The sequence below is a fragment of the Atractosteus spatula genome, chromosome 27, assembly GCF_055471065.1.
Source record: "Atractosteus spatula isolate fAtrSpa1 chromosome 27, fAtrSpa1.hap1, whole genome shotgun sequence".
Lineage (NCBI taxonomy): Eukaryota > Metazoa > Chordata > Actinopteri > Semionotiformes > Lepisosteidae > Atractosteus > Atractosteus spatula.
In genome coordinates this window covers 10,517,493-10,529,922 of record NC_142732.1, presented here as the reverse complement: position 1 = coordinate 10,529,922, position 12,430 = coordinate 10,517,493, and the positions used below count along the sequence as shown (strand labels likewise).

Genomic DNA, 12,430 nt, shown 5'->3' with positions numbered 1-12,430 from the left:
ACATCCTGCCTCCCTGCCTGTCTCCCACACATGCCAGCCCCTGTCCCACCTCTCACCCTCACTGGTCTCACTGGGAGAGGCCACTGGGCGGCTGGGAAGGATCTGTACTGATCTTTTTAGGAAGGAGGTTTTCGGTGTGGAGGAGACTGTGTTAGGAAGTACATCACTGTCCTGATTTGCCTGAGCTGCCAGCTGGTGGCCTGCCTGTCCGGTCCGGACGTGTTGTGCGGCCCTCCTTCATGGCCAGGTTACGCTCACTGGGCTGTACTGGGTCAGGTGCAGCAGTCCCGACAGCCTGCGGACCGTCTTTCACACCGGTAATGCGTCAGCGTATCCCATCTAGCTTACTTCCTGTGTTTTAGTCTGGGTGAAGGTAATTAGCAGTTTGGACTTTTGTACCCCTCTTCCTCATCCCCTCCCCTTCGCCCTCGCTCATCTTCTTCAACCTCTCCCTCACTCCCTCACAGCTCCAGTGGCGCAATGGATAACGCGTCTGACTGCGGATCAGGAGGTTCGACCTGGCTCGGGTTGCTTCTGGGGCGGAGCGGTGTCTCTGTGGCTCAGGATCTGCGCCTGTAGCTGGGAGGTTGCCGGTTCAAATCCTGCAGCCGGCAGGGGAATCCCACTCCGTTGGGCCCCTGAGCAAGGCCCTTAACCCCAGCTGCTCCAGGGGCGCCGTTTAAATGGCTGACCCTGCGCTCTGACCCCCAGCTTCTCTCCCTGTCTGTGTGTCTCATGGAGAGCAAGCTGGAGTATGCGAAAAGACAAATTCCTCATGCAAGAAATTGTATAGGGCCAATAAAGTGATCTCTCTCCCCTCTCTCTGAGCCTGGAGCTCCTCCAACACACCGAAGGCACTCAGGCCCTTTCAGCACAGCTCCACCCACAAATCAAAGAGTGGAATACGAACAGATGGGCTCAGGAAAAACACCTCCTCAGAACTCAGGCACACGTGCCGCTGTGCTCCAGACCCAACTCCCACTGAGCGGCAGCCTGAGTCGTTTTGGGTTTTACTCTGCTTGCAAAGAAGCCAGCACCAGGTCCTGGACACCTGGACATGAAGCCGTACAAAACCAACAAGCCCACAAGCCCGGGAGACCCGCAGCGGTTCAGACTGCTCTGAAACAGGAGTGAGACCCTCTGTGAAGGCCCTGCCGAAGGAGGCTCTGGAGTGGGTGACTGGCGGCTGTAAATCAAAGAGCCGCTTCAGTTTACTATCGCCGGACTGCCTGTTACCCCACAGAGTTAAAGAGCCCTCACTCGCTAGCTGTTCCTGGCTGCTCGCAGAGAAATTAACCAGCGCTGGCACCAGCGAAGAACAGAACCTGGTGCTGTGCCCAGAAAGATGGGCGGAAGGGGGGGGCTCGTTGCACAAGACGGCCAATTGAGGAGATCTCCAGAGGGGCGACCCTCTGACCCCCCTCGCCCCCTCCCCGGCTTCCCATCTCCGCCCACCCGCCATGTGAGAACACTGACTCCCAGAATGCCCTGCCTCGGGGAGAGAAGACGCGCGCACACACAGCCTCCTCACACGCGTGAGTCACCGAGCGGCAGCAAAAAATAGCACAGGGAGCGCGGAGACAAAGGAAAATAATGGTATTAATAAAAATAAAAGAAGTTACATAAAAAGCATCCAGCAAAGGAAAACAACTCAAGATTAAACTTTAGTTTTAGTTGCAGTCTTTATCCCACACAGTCCTGTGCTTCTGAAATGTAAGCAGACATCTGAATACCAGGAGAGCCGTCACACAGGTGTGTAAAGACATGTCCACTGCAGGAATACCGTAGTAAGACTTCGCTGTGTGTTTGAAGCGGATCAATGTGGTTGTAAAACAAAACCTGAAAAGGCTCCAAAGCATTAAATCATTTTGCGGCTTTCAATGAAGAGGAGACAGAAAGGTGAGAGGTCAGAGGTGGGAGGTCACCTGCAGAGCGGCCACGAATTGGATGGTGCTGACGAGCGCCAGGCTGGAACCCCGGGGGAAGTTGAAGCGCACAGTGTCCAGGAAGTGTGCCGTGTCGATCTGGATGTCCACAAACACGTAGAGCATCTTAATGCCGGCCGTGGAGTCGATGGGGACTGTGGAGAGAGGGACGGCTCCAGTTCAGCACAGGCCAGAGAGCCCCATGGAAACAAACACACCCAGCCAGCAGACAGATCTGTGCCAAACACTTCAAACCTGCTAGCACCTCTGAAGAAAATACAAGTAGATAAAATGCATCTATACAGCCTGCACTAGTCTGCAAGTATCAGGATTTAGAGGACACTCCCATTAACTGTTGGGTGGCCAGTCCTGGGTGTTACAGGGCAATTTAAGGAAATTCAGGGCCCTGGTCTATGCAGAAAAGGACTGAAAACAGGAGGTGCTTCTGTACACAAAGAGTTGTGGGTGTCTGGAACAGGCTGCCCTGCCATGCTGTTGACATTCCATGGGATATGACAAGAAGGGACTGAATAACATCTTAATAACATTCTCACAATAACATCATCAGGTCAATTAATTACTTAAGAGCAACTGATGGGTCAGACGAATGGCCTCTCATTTCATATCCTGTCATCCACCCCTCTCGGGCATTAGAAAAGCAGAGCTCTGAGGCCGCTCACGCAGGGTAATCCACACCAGCCCAGAAGGGAACCTGGATTTGTGACTGCAACCAGTTTCAATGCAAAGGGAGCATGCGAGTGCGTGTTATCGTGTGTCTCTGCTATTGTGTGTATGGGAGAAGTTGTTGGTGTTTGTGTTATTGTCCGAGTGCGTTGTGCGTCAGAGCTGCTGTTAGTGTTATTTTGAGTATGTACTGTATAAAACTGTTATTGTGTGTTTGGGGTAATGGAGGAACAGACATCTGAAAGCTCGGAGCTGTGGAGAACTGCTCTCACAGCAGGCTCAGTGAATGGTGAGCCACAAAACCTCTATTATTTCGTAAGGAGAGGAGACATATAATTATTATTAATATCACTCATTTCACAGCCCATTTGAAATGCATCAGAGCTGGCGAGGGAGAGAGAGAGGGAGGGAGACGGAGAGAGAGGGCAAAAAAATGATATTCTAAAAAAACAACACACCTGTCAGTTGCTTCCGACAACAAAGCAGAGGAAAACTACGCTGGAATCAATAGGCACACCGATCCAATTAGCCAGCATAGCGAAGAACACTTAGTCACTACAATTATCTGAATAACAGCAGAACAGAAGGCATCGACCGCAGGTCTGGGACTCGAGCTTCAATCCCTGGGCTTAACAAGCATCTGTGTGATGGTGTGAAGACGCCATCGGCCACACGAGTCCATAGAGCAGCTCATAAAAGGTCGGCACACTGTAGGTCACCGAGCATAATCAGTGTTATTACTATTAACTACACTCGTGTGTCACCGAGAGCTCATGTTTCACTGAGCACTCCTTCATCAGAGAGCTGTAGCTGTAGTGCCGAACGGTGCTATGGGGGTTTAGCAGCTGAAAGGCTGGCCCTGCTTTTCCGGGTGGAGGGGACTTTGAAAAGTTAGGCTCACCTGTTTGAAAAGACACTACCTTGAAGTACTGTTCTGAGCGGTGTCATGGTGAATGGCTCTGCTGGCGCCCATCTGTACCCTCGGTGCCCACTGGGGTACCGTCTCTCCTTGTGACTGTGGGAGTGAGCTCCACAGGTCTCAGACCACACTCCCCCACTGCGCACTTCCAGACACTGCTGCTCAATGATCATGGATGCACGTGAGTGTGGTACAGCACACACATGCAACACGTTTGCTGTTTGGGCTGATCTGCTAAAGCACAACCACAGCTTTAGCAGTGCCAGCCTAGCAAGGAAAGCAAAGGAAGAAACACACACACACAATGCAACAGCTACTCTTCTGAGTGTCAGACTCCTTGTGTGGGCTGTTAGCAGAGCTACACTTAAGGAGGGAAACTCAAGAAAACGATTCAGATTTGCAGACTGACTTTCCATCAAAGGGCGAGAGATCTGGAATTTTGGCACAGACAGCTCAGACAAATATAGCAACTCAGTGTCAAGAGTGCTGGGCTGCAGTGTGTTCAGTAACTCACTGTGGCTGACATACACATCTAGCTACAGTGTGTTCAGGTAGGGACATTAGAGAATCACAGAGTGCTGGACTGCTCAGAGTGCTCAGTAACTCGGAATGCTGGGAGGCAGTGTATACAACAGCTCAGTAGAGTGCTGGGCTGAAGTGTGTTCAGTAGCTCAGTGTTAGGGTACAGAGCTGCTGTGTGTTCAGTAACTCAGTGTCAGTGTGCTGGGCTGCTGTGTGTTCAGTAGCTCAGTGTCAGTGTGCTGGGCTGCAGTGTGTTCGGTAGCTCAGAGTCAGTGTGCTGGGCTGCCGTGTGTTCAGTAGCTCAGTGTCAGTGTGCTGGGCTGCCGTGTGTTCAGTAGCTCAGTGTCAATGTGCTGTGTTGCCGTGTGTTCAGTAGCTCAGAGTCAGTGTGCTGGGCTGCCGTGTGTTCAGTAGCTCAGTGTCAGTGTGCTGGGCTGCAGTGTGTTCAGTAGCTCAGAGTCAGTGTGCTGGGCTGCCGTGTGTTCAGTAGCTCAGTGTCAGTGTGCTGGGCTGCCGTGTGTTCAGTAGTCAGTGAGTTAGCTGGAGGTTGCAAGGTGACTTCCCAGGGGTACGGCTGTTCTCTCACATGCCTGTACGACTCCTGACAGCCTCTGATGGAGTGTAGGACCCCTGCTCTCAACACAAAGCCTGACCCCCCCCAGACTCCCTGCCTGCAGTGCCGATGGAGTTGCAAGAAATGCTAAATCAATATCTCCAATATCTCATCCACGCAGCAGCCTGTCGCTCCCAAATACCATAAATAACCTGCAGAATATTAATCTGACTTTCTCTGTCTGAATCCTGGATTGAATGGCACTACCTTAATCAAAATGATATGGTAGCTTCCCCATCTGAGCCGCGGTTTGACTCTCACACAGGCCTGGCTTTCGCCGTGCTTCCTGAACGTGGGCTCCTCTTCTTACTACAGCGCTATTTCGCTATAACCCCTTCGCTATTTTGAGTTTCGGCAAGAAGCTCAGCCTAGTCCCCCCTGCCTCATGGCTATCCGCTATGGGACAAGAGAACGTCCACCCGAGATCAATCAGAGGGCAGGAGGGTGCGTGTGGCTCCGAATTTCCCCCACTCTTGACCGAAATGCAGTGCCCTCGCTGTGGTGCTCAGTGCGCATGAAGCTGCGGCTGCTGGTCATCCTTCTCTACGCATCTGGAGTGGGGTCCCGCCACACTGGGGGCGAGCAGCCTCTGAGACCGCACAGCCGCGACACAACACCAAGCACGGAGGGGAGCAGGCACAAACACATCGGCGTCTGGCGCAGGGCCTCACGCAGACGCGCGTGCACAGTGGTCATTCATATATCACGAGCGGCAGAAGCCATAAAGGTTGCAGTTTTCCCGTGTTTAACAGGAGATGTTTATTTTAAGGAACAAGTAATAGGTCTATTCCATGCTGAAAAAAAGAAGAAAGAAAACACAACGTTTCGGCCGTGGAGCCTTCTTCAGGTGTCTCTTGACGTTGTGTTTTCTGTCTTCTTTTTTTCAGCATGGAATAGACAAGATTACTTGTTCCTTTGCAGCCTACGCATGCTGATGCAGCTGCCCACCTGATGTTTAGGTTAATACCTATATTAATACCTCCGACATAGGCAAGACCCTGCCCCAGTAAACTACCATCCCAGCCTCCCCTGCTCTGGCAACGTCAAGCCCGCACGGGGTCGCCGGCTCTCCCGAGTGCGAAAGCCAGGCGCTAACGAAAGAACGTCAGAAACGATGCAGTCTTGCAGCACAGACAAATAACACTGACTCACAAAACTCTCACTGGCAAAAACAAAAAATAAAAACACAAACTAATGTACAAGTCGCTCGGCAAAATCACACTATTATTTTTAGCTGTGAAGAAATCAGATGCTCTCCTTTAACCTTAACGTTCTGTGTTTGGAACCTAAAATCAATCCCGGTGAAGATCATCACCAGAGACGTTTCACAGGTGCAAGTATGATACACAGCTGCACATGGAAAACATCAGACTGAAACCAGCACAGACATTGCCTGGGACAAAGACCCCCTTATAAGAGGATGGTTCACCACCAAAAGCCCCCCATTTCAACAGAATCAAAGGTTCCCCCCTTCACCGATCTCTGCAGTCTCTGTGGCCAGGATTCGCACCTGGAACCCCCTGCTTTGGAGCCAGATGCACTGTGCTTGTGTTAGAGAATAAATGCCCCCTTTCTGTGGGACTATTTTTCTGACACAGAAGCTCAAGCAGAGGAAAAGGACAATTCTGCTGCGCTTGAATGAGATTTATTTAAACTGCCAGACTGATTCACAGATGCTACGTTGCAATCTAGCTGGGGGAGTGGGGGGGGGGGGGGGGGGGGGGAGGGTCACCTGTTATAGCGCCCCCTACAGACCGGGGAAAGCCCTCACTGGAGAGCTGTGCTGGAGAACAGGAACAGGAGCAGAGTGGAGGAGGAGAGGCTTGTGACAGAGGACAGGCGTTCTTCCCTTAACCTTCAGACCCATCTCCTTCCCTCTGTGTCGGGACACACAGCTCCATTTCTCTCATTCTGACGAGAGCTTGGCAAATTTCACCCAGGAGGGGAAAAAAAGATCTGCACACTGACACATAAAAAACAAGCTCAGGCTTCTGATTGATTGCGACCCCCATATCTCTTACGGAACCCAACAGGAGATTTACCGAGAGTGCTGTGCTTTGGCGCACGGTGACATTATCTCCTCTCTCGCACAATCAGGACACTCTGAGCTCCTGTCAGGAAGGAGTTTTGTAGTCTGAAGGGAGAGAACCTGTTGCGTCGGTATACACTCTTTCTCGGAACTGGACAGGCACAAGAGACAGCTGTGTGTTCTGTGCCCAGAGGGTGCACCAGGGTGGTGATTATTGCTATGGCTTCGTGCAACACAGATAATGGTTCAATGACACTTAGAACTGTTTACTTGTTACTTGAAGCAACACGAGGAGACGGCATTCACCATGAAAAGGCGCTATATACATACAAAACTGATTATATGATCGACTCAATGTCTCAAGACAGTATAATGCCGAGCTGTATGCTGACAGATTAAAGGACCTGTATCTTTTTAGTTTTCAAAACGCTACAAAGCATTGGCAAAAAGTTCTCCAGACCTAAACCCACACCCTCTATGCTGGGCTCAGGGCTCGAAAAAATCCTTTTTTCATTTGGACTAAAAACTGTAACAGGGACCCTGAGAGGCAAGAGTAAAATTAGAGGACGTGTATTTAGAACCAGCAGTAACAGCCAAGCCTCTACACAGAGAGTTGTAGGTGTCTGGCACACTGCAGCTTACGGACGCGGGATCCCTGGGATCCTTCAGGCCACGGCTGCATCAGAGCGGATAAGTGAGGCCAAAGGGCCTCCTCTCCTTTCGAACCTTCCTCCCTCCCTTCTCCCTAGGGCCGCTGTGACCTCCACTCCAGACACGGGGCCGGGTGCGCGCGTCAACGCGGGGGCCGAATCAATATTTTCCATTTTTCAGCCACACCTAGTGGCCCGTAAAGCCACGAATCGCCGAGGGCGGCCCCAGCCGCAATCCTGTCTCGGCCGCGCAGGGCTCCGAGGGTGAAAGGCAGGCTTGTGAGGTACGAGGGCCTCTTCTTCTCCGTCAGCGAGGTCGGATCACGCCAACGCCGGGTTGAAATGGAAGGCGAGCAAAAGAAGCCAACGAGGAAACGCGCAGCAGCAGGGGGATGGAAGACGTGCTGAACAGGAAACAGAGAGGAGACGGTGCTGCTAATGAAACACAGTGGGGACGGAGCGCGCAGCCTTGATCTCATTCCGAAGCTCCAGGCGGAGAGGCCGTCCTTCGGAGGCCCCGTCTTTCCGTCTGACAGCTGCCTGTCAGGAAGCAGCCCAGATTCCACCAGCCCGCAGCTACAGCCTCCAGGAATTCTCCTGGCCGGATACTGCAGGCTGGCTGGGGAGCAGGGGAATGGCTTTCATTGCACTGCAAGGCATTCAGCTGCACTGTACTGTGATTTATTGTCCTGATGAGTTCTGGCTCGGGGACACCTCCACGAGGGACAGGGAGAAGTGGCGGATGCACTGTGACGTCTCGGTCCGCTGTATTGACTGTTCTTGATGCTGGGCATGACACACGGGAGACAGTGGGAGGCGAATGGTTTTACTACACGCACTGTACTGCTTCCTCCTGTACTGGATGCAATGCTGGTCTACATTTCACTGAGCAATCCTGCTTCACCCAGCATGAGACTGCTCAGCGCTGCTCTACAACTCACTGGGTAACACTACTCTATAATTCACTGTGCAAATACTGTGCAATACTGTTTTACAGTTTAATGTGTAGTGCTGCTCTATATTACACTGTGCAACCGTGCATTGCCCTACACTGTGGAAGACAGATAAGATCACTTTATTGGCATAATACAATTTTCTTGTATTAGGAATGTGTTTTTTCACAGACCCCAGCTTGCTCTCCATGAGACACACAGACAGGGAGAGAAGCTGGGGGTCAGAGCACAGGGTCAGCCATTGTGCAGCGCCCCTGGAGCAGTTGGGGTTAAGGGCCTTCCTCAGGGGCCCAACGGAGTAGGATTCCTCTGCTGGCCGCGGGATTCGAACCAGCAACCTTCCAGCTGCAGGCGCAGATCCTGAGCCACAGAGCCACCGCTCCACCCTACTTCCCCCTGAAATGTGCAGTGCTGTCCTGTGCTCAGAGGCAGGACGGTCCACAGACAGGCCACTGCAGAAACACACGCAGCTCTGAGCTGTAGAGCCGTAGGTGACACTGTGCCACACTGCAGCCCACTCTGCGGCAAGGCTGCAGGGCAGGGACGGGCAACTTCACAAGCGTCGCACCCTGACAGGTTTGATTTCTTCTCCTAATAATCGGGTCGGTCAGGCAATCGAGCCGCGATACAGAAAGCAAGCTGGAGGCCAGGATCTGCCGGTTCTGGGCCTGAGGTCCTAGCCGTGCCGGCCGGCCTGGCTTGGGCTGGCTCCGGCGAGGAGGGGGTTAAGACAAGCTATTTTTACTCCCCCCCCCCCCTCCCCTCTCTCTGTCACACGGCTCCAGCAGCAGCAGCAGCAGCACCGCAAGTTTGGGCTTCAAAGTTCCTCGTAGTCGTATCTGGGCCAGCCCTGCCGTTACCGTGGCAACGCAGAGACAAGAGACAGGCGCTAAGCAAACGCCCGGGGAAGGAGGGGTGGGGGGGTGTGTGGGGCGGGGGGGCACAGAGTAACAACACACTGAGACGCTCTTTCAAGACACTTTTAGGAAACGCTGCAAGGAACCAGAGAAAGACACTCCAAAAATGACAAAGCAGGCCTAGCTTGCTGACAGGAGAGAACCAAGAGCCACAGCAGGTGTTTTTTTAATGACCGGTGTTACGCCCCCAATATGGCTCAGTCTAGGGGCGAATGGGGACTAAACATATGAGCCGGGGTTTCACGGACGGAAATACACCCCCAACTACATGTAGGATAAAGGAAAACGCTAGGAAGTAAAAAACGAAACACAGGGGTAAGTGAATCAAACCCCCCCCCCCAACTAACTACACTTTTCGACAGCCGCATCACCCGCTAAACCTGCCTCCCGAGAACAGGCTGGCAAAGCCAAAGAAAAGTCTCCCGCAAGCTGTCTTTCCACGCTTTACTAAACTAAGCTGCAACGGAAAACTAACAAAAACACACTGGTGTCACAACAATCCCAACCTGCACCACAGCTGAGGAAACAAATCCGACACCTCGCACGTTTTACACCTCTCTTCCGACCCCCCCACCCCCACAGGACGTCCCGTACCGGCCTTTAAAACCGCTCTCTTCAACCAATCAACTAATCCAGAGAGAGACTTAATTTAGAGATATGGTGCCGTGACCCGGATTATCGGATCTAGGGGTATGATTCTCGCTTGGGGTGCGAGAGGTCCCGGGTTCAGAGCCCGGATGAGCCCCCAGATATGTTACGTCCCCAATATAGCAATATGGCGTAATACCCCTATTGACGTTTCGGCCGGGAAGTGTTCAGAGCAGGGCGGGGGCAGGGTCCGGGAACAGGACAGCGTTTCAGAGCCCGAGAGAGATCGTCTGCCCTGTCCTGTGCCCACAGGACCACAGCGTCTCCCCGCGACCGGGCAGCACGGGGCCACAGCACCCCGAACCGAGCCGCTCTCTGGAGCGGCGCTTGGATCCGGCAGCGAAGGTCCGATTCCAGGTCCTGGAAACACCGCTCGTGTGTCACCGTGTCCAGGGCACCTCCTCACGGGACGGCCCAGACACGAGACCTTCTTAGCGACAGCTGCCTGTCGAAAAGTGAAATAGGAATGCTCCCACACCCCCCCGACCCCACCCCTGCGTAGGAGGACAAACTGAGTCTGGGCAAACCAGAACGGGTCAGCTCACACTGGGCAAGGAAGCAAGCCAGTCTGCAGCTTCGTCCATCTTCAGCTTCCATGCAGTTCCCACCCCCGACTCTCGATTGGAATTCTACTGCTAAATCTTCTTCCAGTGCCCAGCCCTGTAAATCTGCACAGTCCTGAGACTGAGCAGATGGGAAAGGGCTCCGGGCATCAACTATAGTAATGGAGGGCAAGCAAACCAGTCCCTGATGGGGGGTTAATGCTCAAACAAAGAGCCGGGGGCTCCACGGTATTGTAGGACACAGGAACCAGGAAACATTGTATCACCTGAAAGGCCGTGATCTCGAACTCTGGCACATGTCAGCAGGGGAGTTCCTCAGGGATCCTCCTTAGGCCCATAGATCTTCCTGACCTGCCGCAGCGATTTAGGCTCCAGTACCATTACCCAACCAGATAAGTTCACAGACGATACCAACAGACCCAGCAGCAGGGCATCTGCAGAGCGGCTGGGAGAAACCCGTGGGCAGGGCAGACGGTGAATGACATTGGAACGTAGAAAAGTGCGAAGTGACCCACGCAGGGTGTTTGTGCAGTTTCTTCTGGATTTCCATCATGACAGTGTGGGAAAGCAAGCAGAATGCTTGGCCATAAAGCACAAAGTGTGCACTTGAAACCAAGACCTTAATTAGAACAGTGTGTTCATGTCTGGTCAAGAGACCACTGAAAGGGTACTAATGCCTTAGAAACAGTTCAAATAAGAGCAACAAGAGCTATTCCTGGTTTCTAGGGGACCGTTGTGAATGGCCAGGTTAAAGGAGCTGAATATTTTCCAGAACAAAGCAGGCTGAGAGCACAAGCCTGCAAGAATCTGCTAAGGGGTATTGAGAGGGTTAACTCAAGGGAGTTTTTCATAATCAGCAGGGAAACAAGGACACAGGATCACAATTAGAGACAAAGAGGGAATTCATTGAGGTTGGAGAACAGGAAACACTTCTTTACACAGAGAGTGGTGGGTGTCTGGAACAGGCTCCCGAGTCAGGTGGTCGTGGCCCCCGGGACTGTGGGCTCCTTCAAGGAAATTTAGACTCTCCTGGATATTAAACTGCCGAGACGAGCTGTTTGCAGCCTCGTGCTGCTCTCAAACAGCAGGATCTGAAGCCGGCCCCGGCCGACAGACTGTTTGATCGCTTGCCAGCCACTGTTTATCCCGCAAGCGTCATTCAAACGCGGCTGCGCGGCTGTGGGGACCCCCCTCTCACCCGAGGAATGCGGTCCCGGGGAGGCGCTCGGCTTCTGCCAGCGGAAAAACCTTGTTTACCGAATATTAAGAACCCGAGTTTATCCCTTGGCTGAGAGGCACAGGCTGGGCCGGGGCTGTGCTCCCGGGACGGGGACCCACTCCGAACCGCTGTCTCGTCAGCCAGCAGAGGGTTAACACCCCCCCCCCCGCGCACCATGTCAATGGGGCAGTGAGGCATTGGGGCGGGGGGGGCGCTGCGAGAGAGAGATTAAGGTGCAAGTGCCCCTTATCTCAACCGCCTCCCCCTGCCCCTCTACCCACCTAACATCAAACACAAGTGGAGCAATTAGAGAGAGAGCTGTAGCGCTTGGCACGCTGTCTGCCTGGGCCCCCGGGGGCTCCTCCATCGCAGGCAAGCCAGTTAAATATTTCACGTGCAGCGCAGGCGGAAAGCGCCCCTCTGTAAAGGTCTGGCTCCGAGGGCCGCGGATCGGGGGTCTCATCCCGCGCCACGCCAGAGGAGGCTAACGCGATGGGGATGGGGGCAGGGGCGGGGTGGGGGGGGGGAAGGGATCTCGTCCGCGTGCAGCACACCCGAGCTGCCACTCGATTGGCAGCACTTCAAAGGTAATTGGCGATTCCACGGCTGCAGCTGGCCACTGCGAGCCGCGCGCACAGAGCCGCTCCCTCCCTCACACAGCGGAGGAACGGAACCTTTCCCGTCACACGTGGATTTCTCAGCTCTGGAACACGCTCAAAGAGCCACCAGGCGCATTCCTGGCCTTAAAGGAACACCACGTGCAGATGACGGGGGGTTACAGCATTCGG

The 12,430-nt window shown here is 53.4% G+C and overlaps 1 protein-coding gene across 4 annotated transcripts in view; it reads right to left on the bottom strand.

Annotated features, from left to right (window-relative positions):
• dph1 (diphthamide biosynthesis 1) overlaps window positions 1–12,430 on the bottom strand; it is an 89,482-nt gene that overhangs the window by 33,067 nt on the left and 43,985 nt on the right. For all 4 annotated transcript variants that reach the window (XM_088906718.1, XM_088906720.1, XM_088906719.1 and 1 more), the window contains exon 5: window positions 1,926–2,080. In XM_088906718.1, the coding sequence (XP_088762844.1) occupies window positions 1,926–2,080 (155 nt within the window). The remainder of the gene's footprint in view (window positions 1–1,925; window positions 2,081–12,430) is intronic.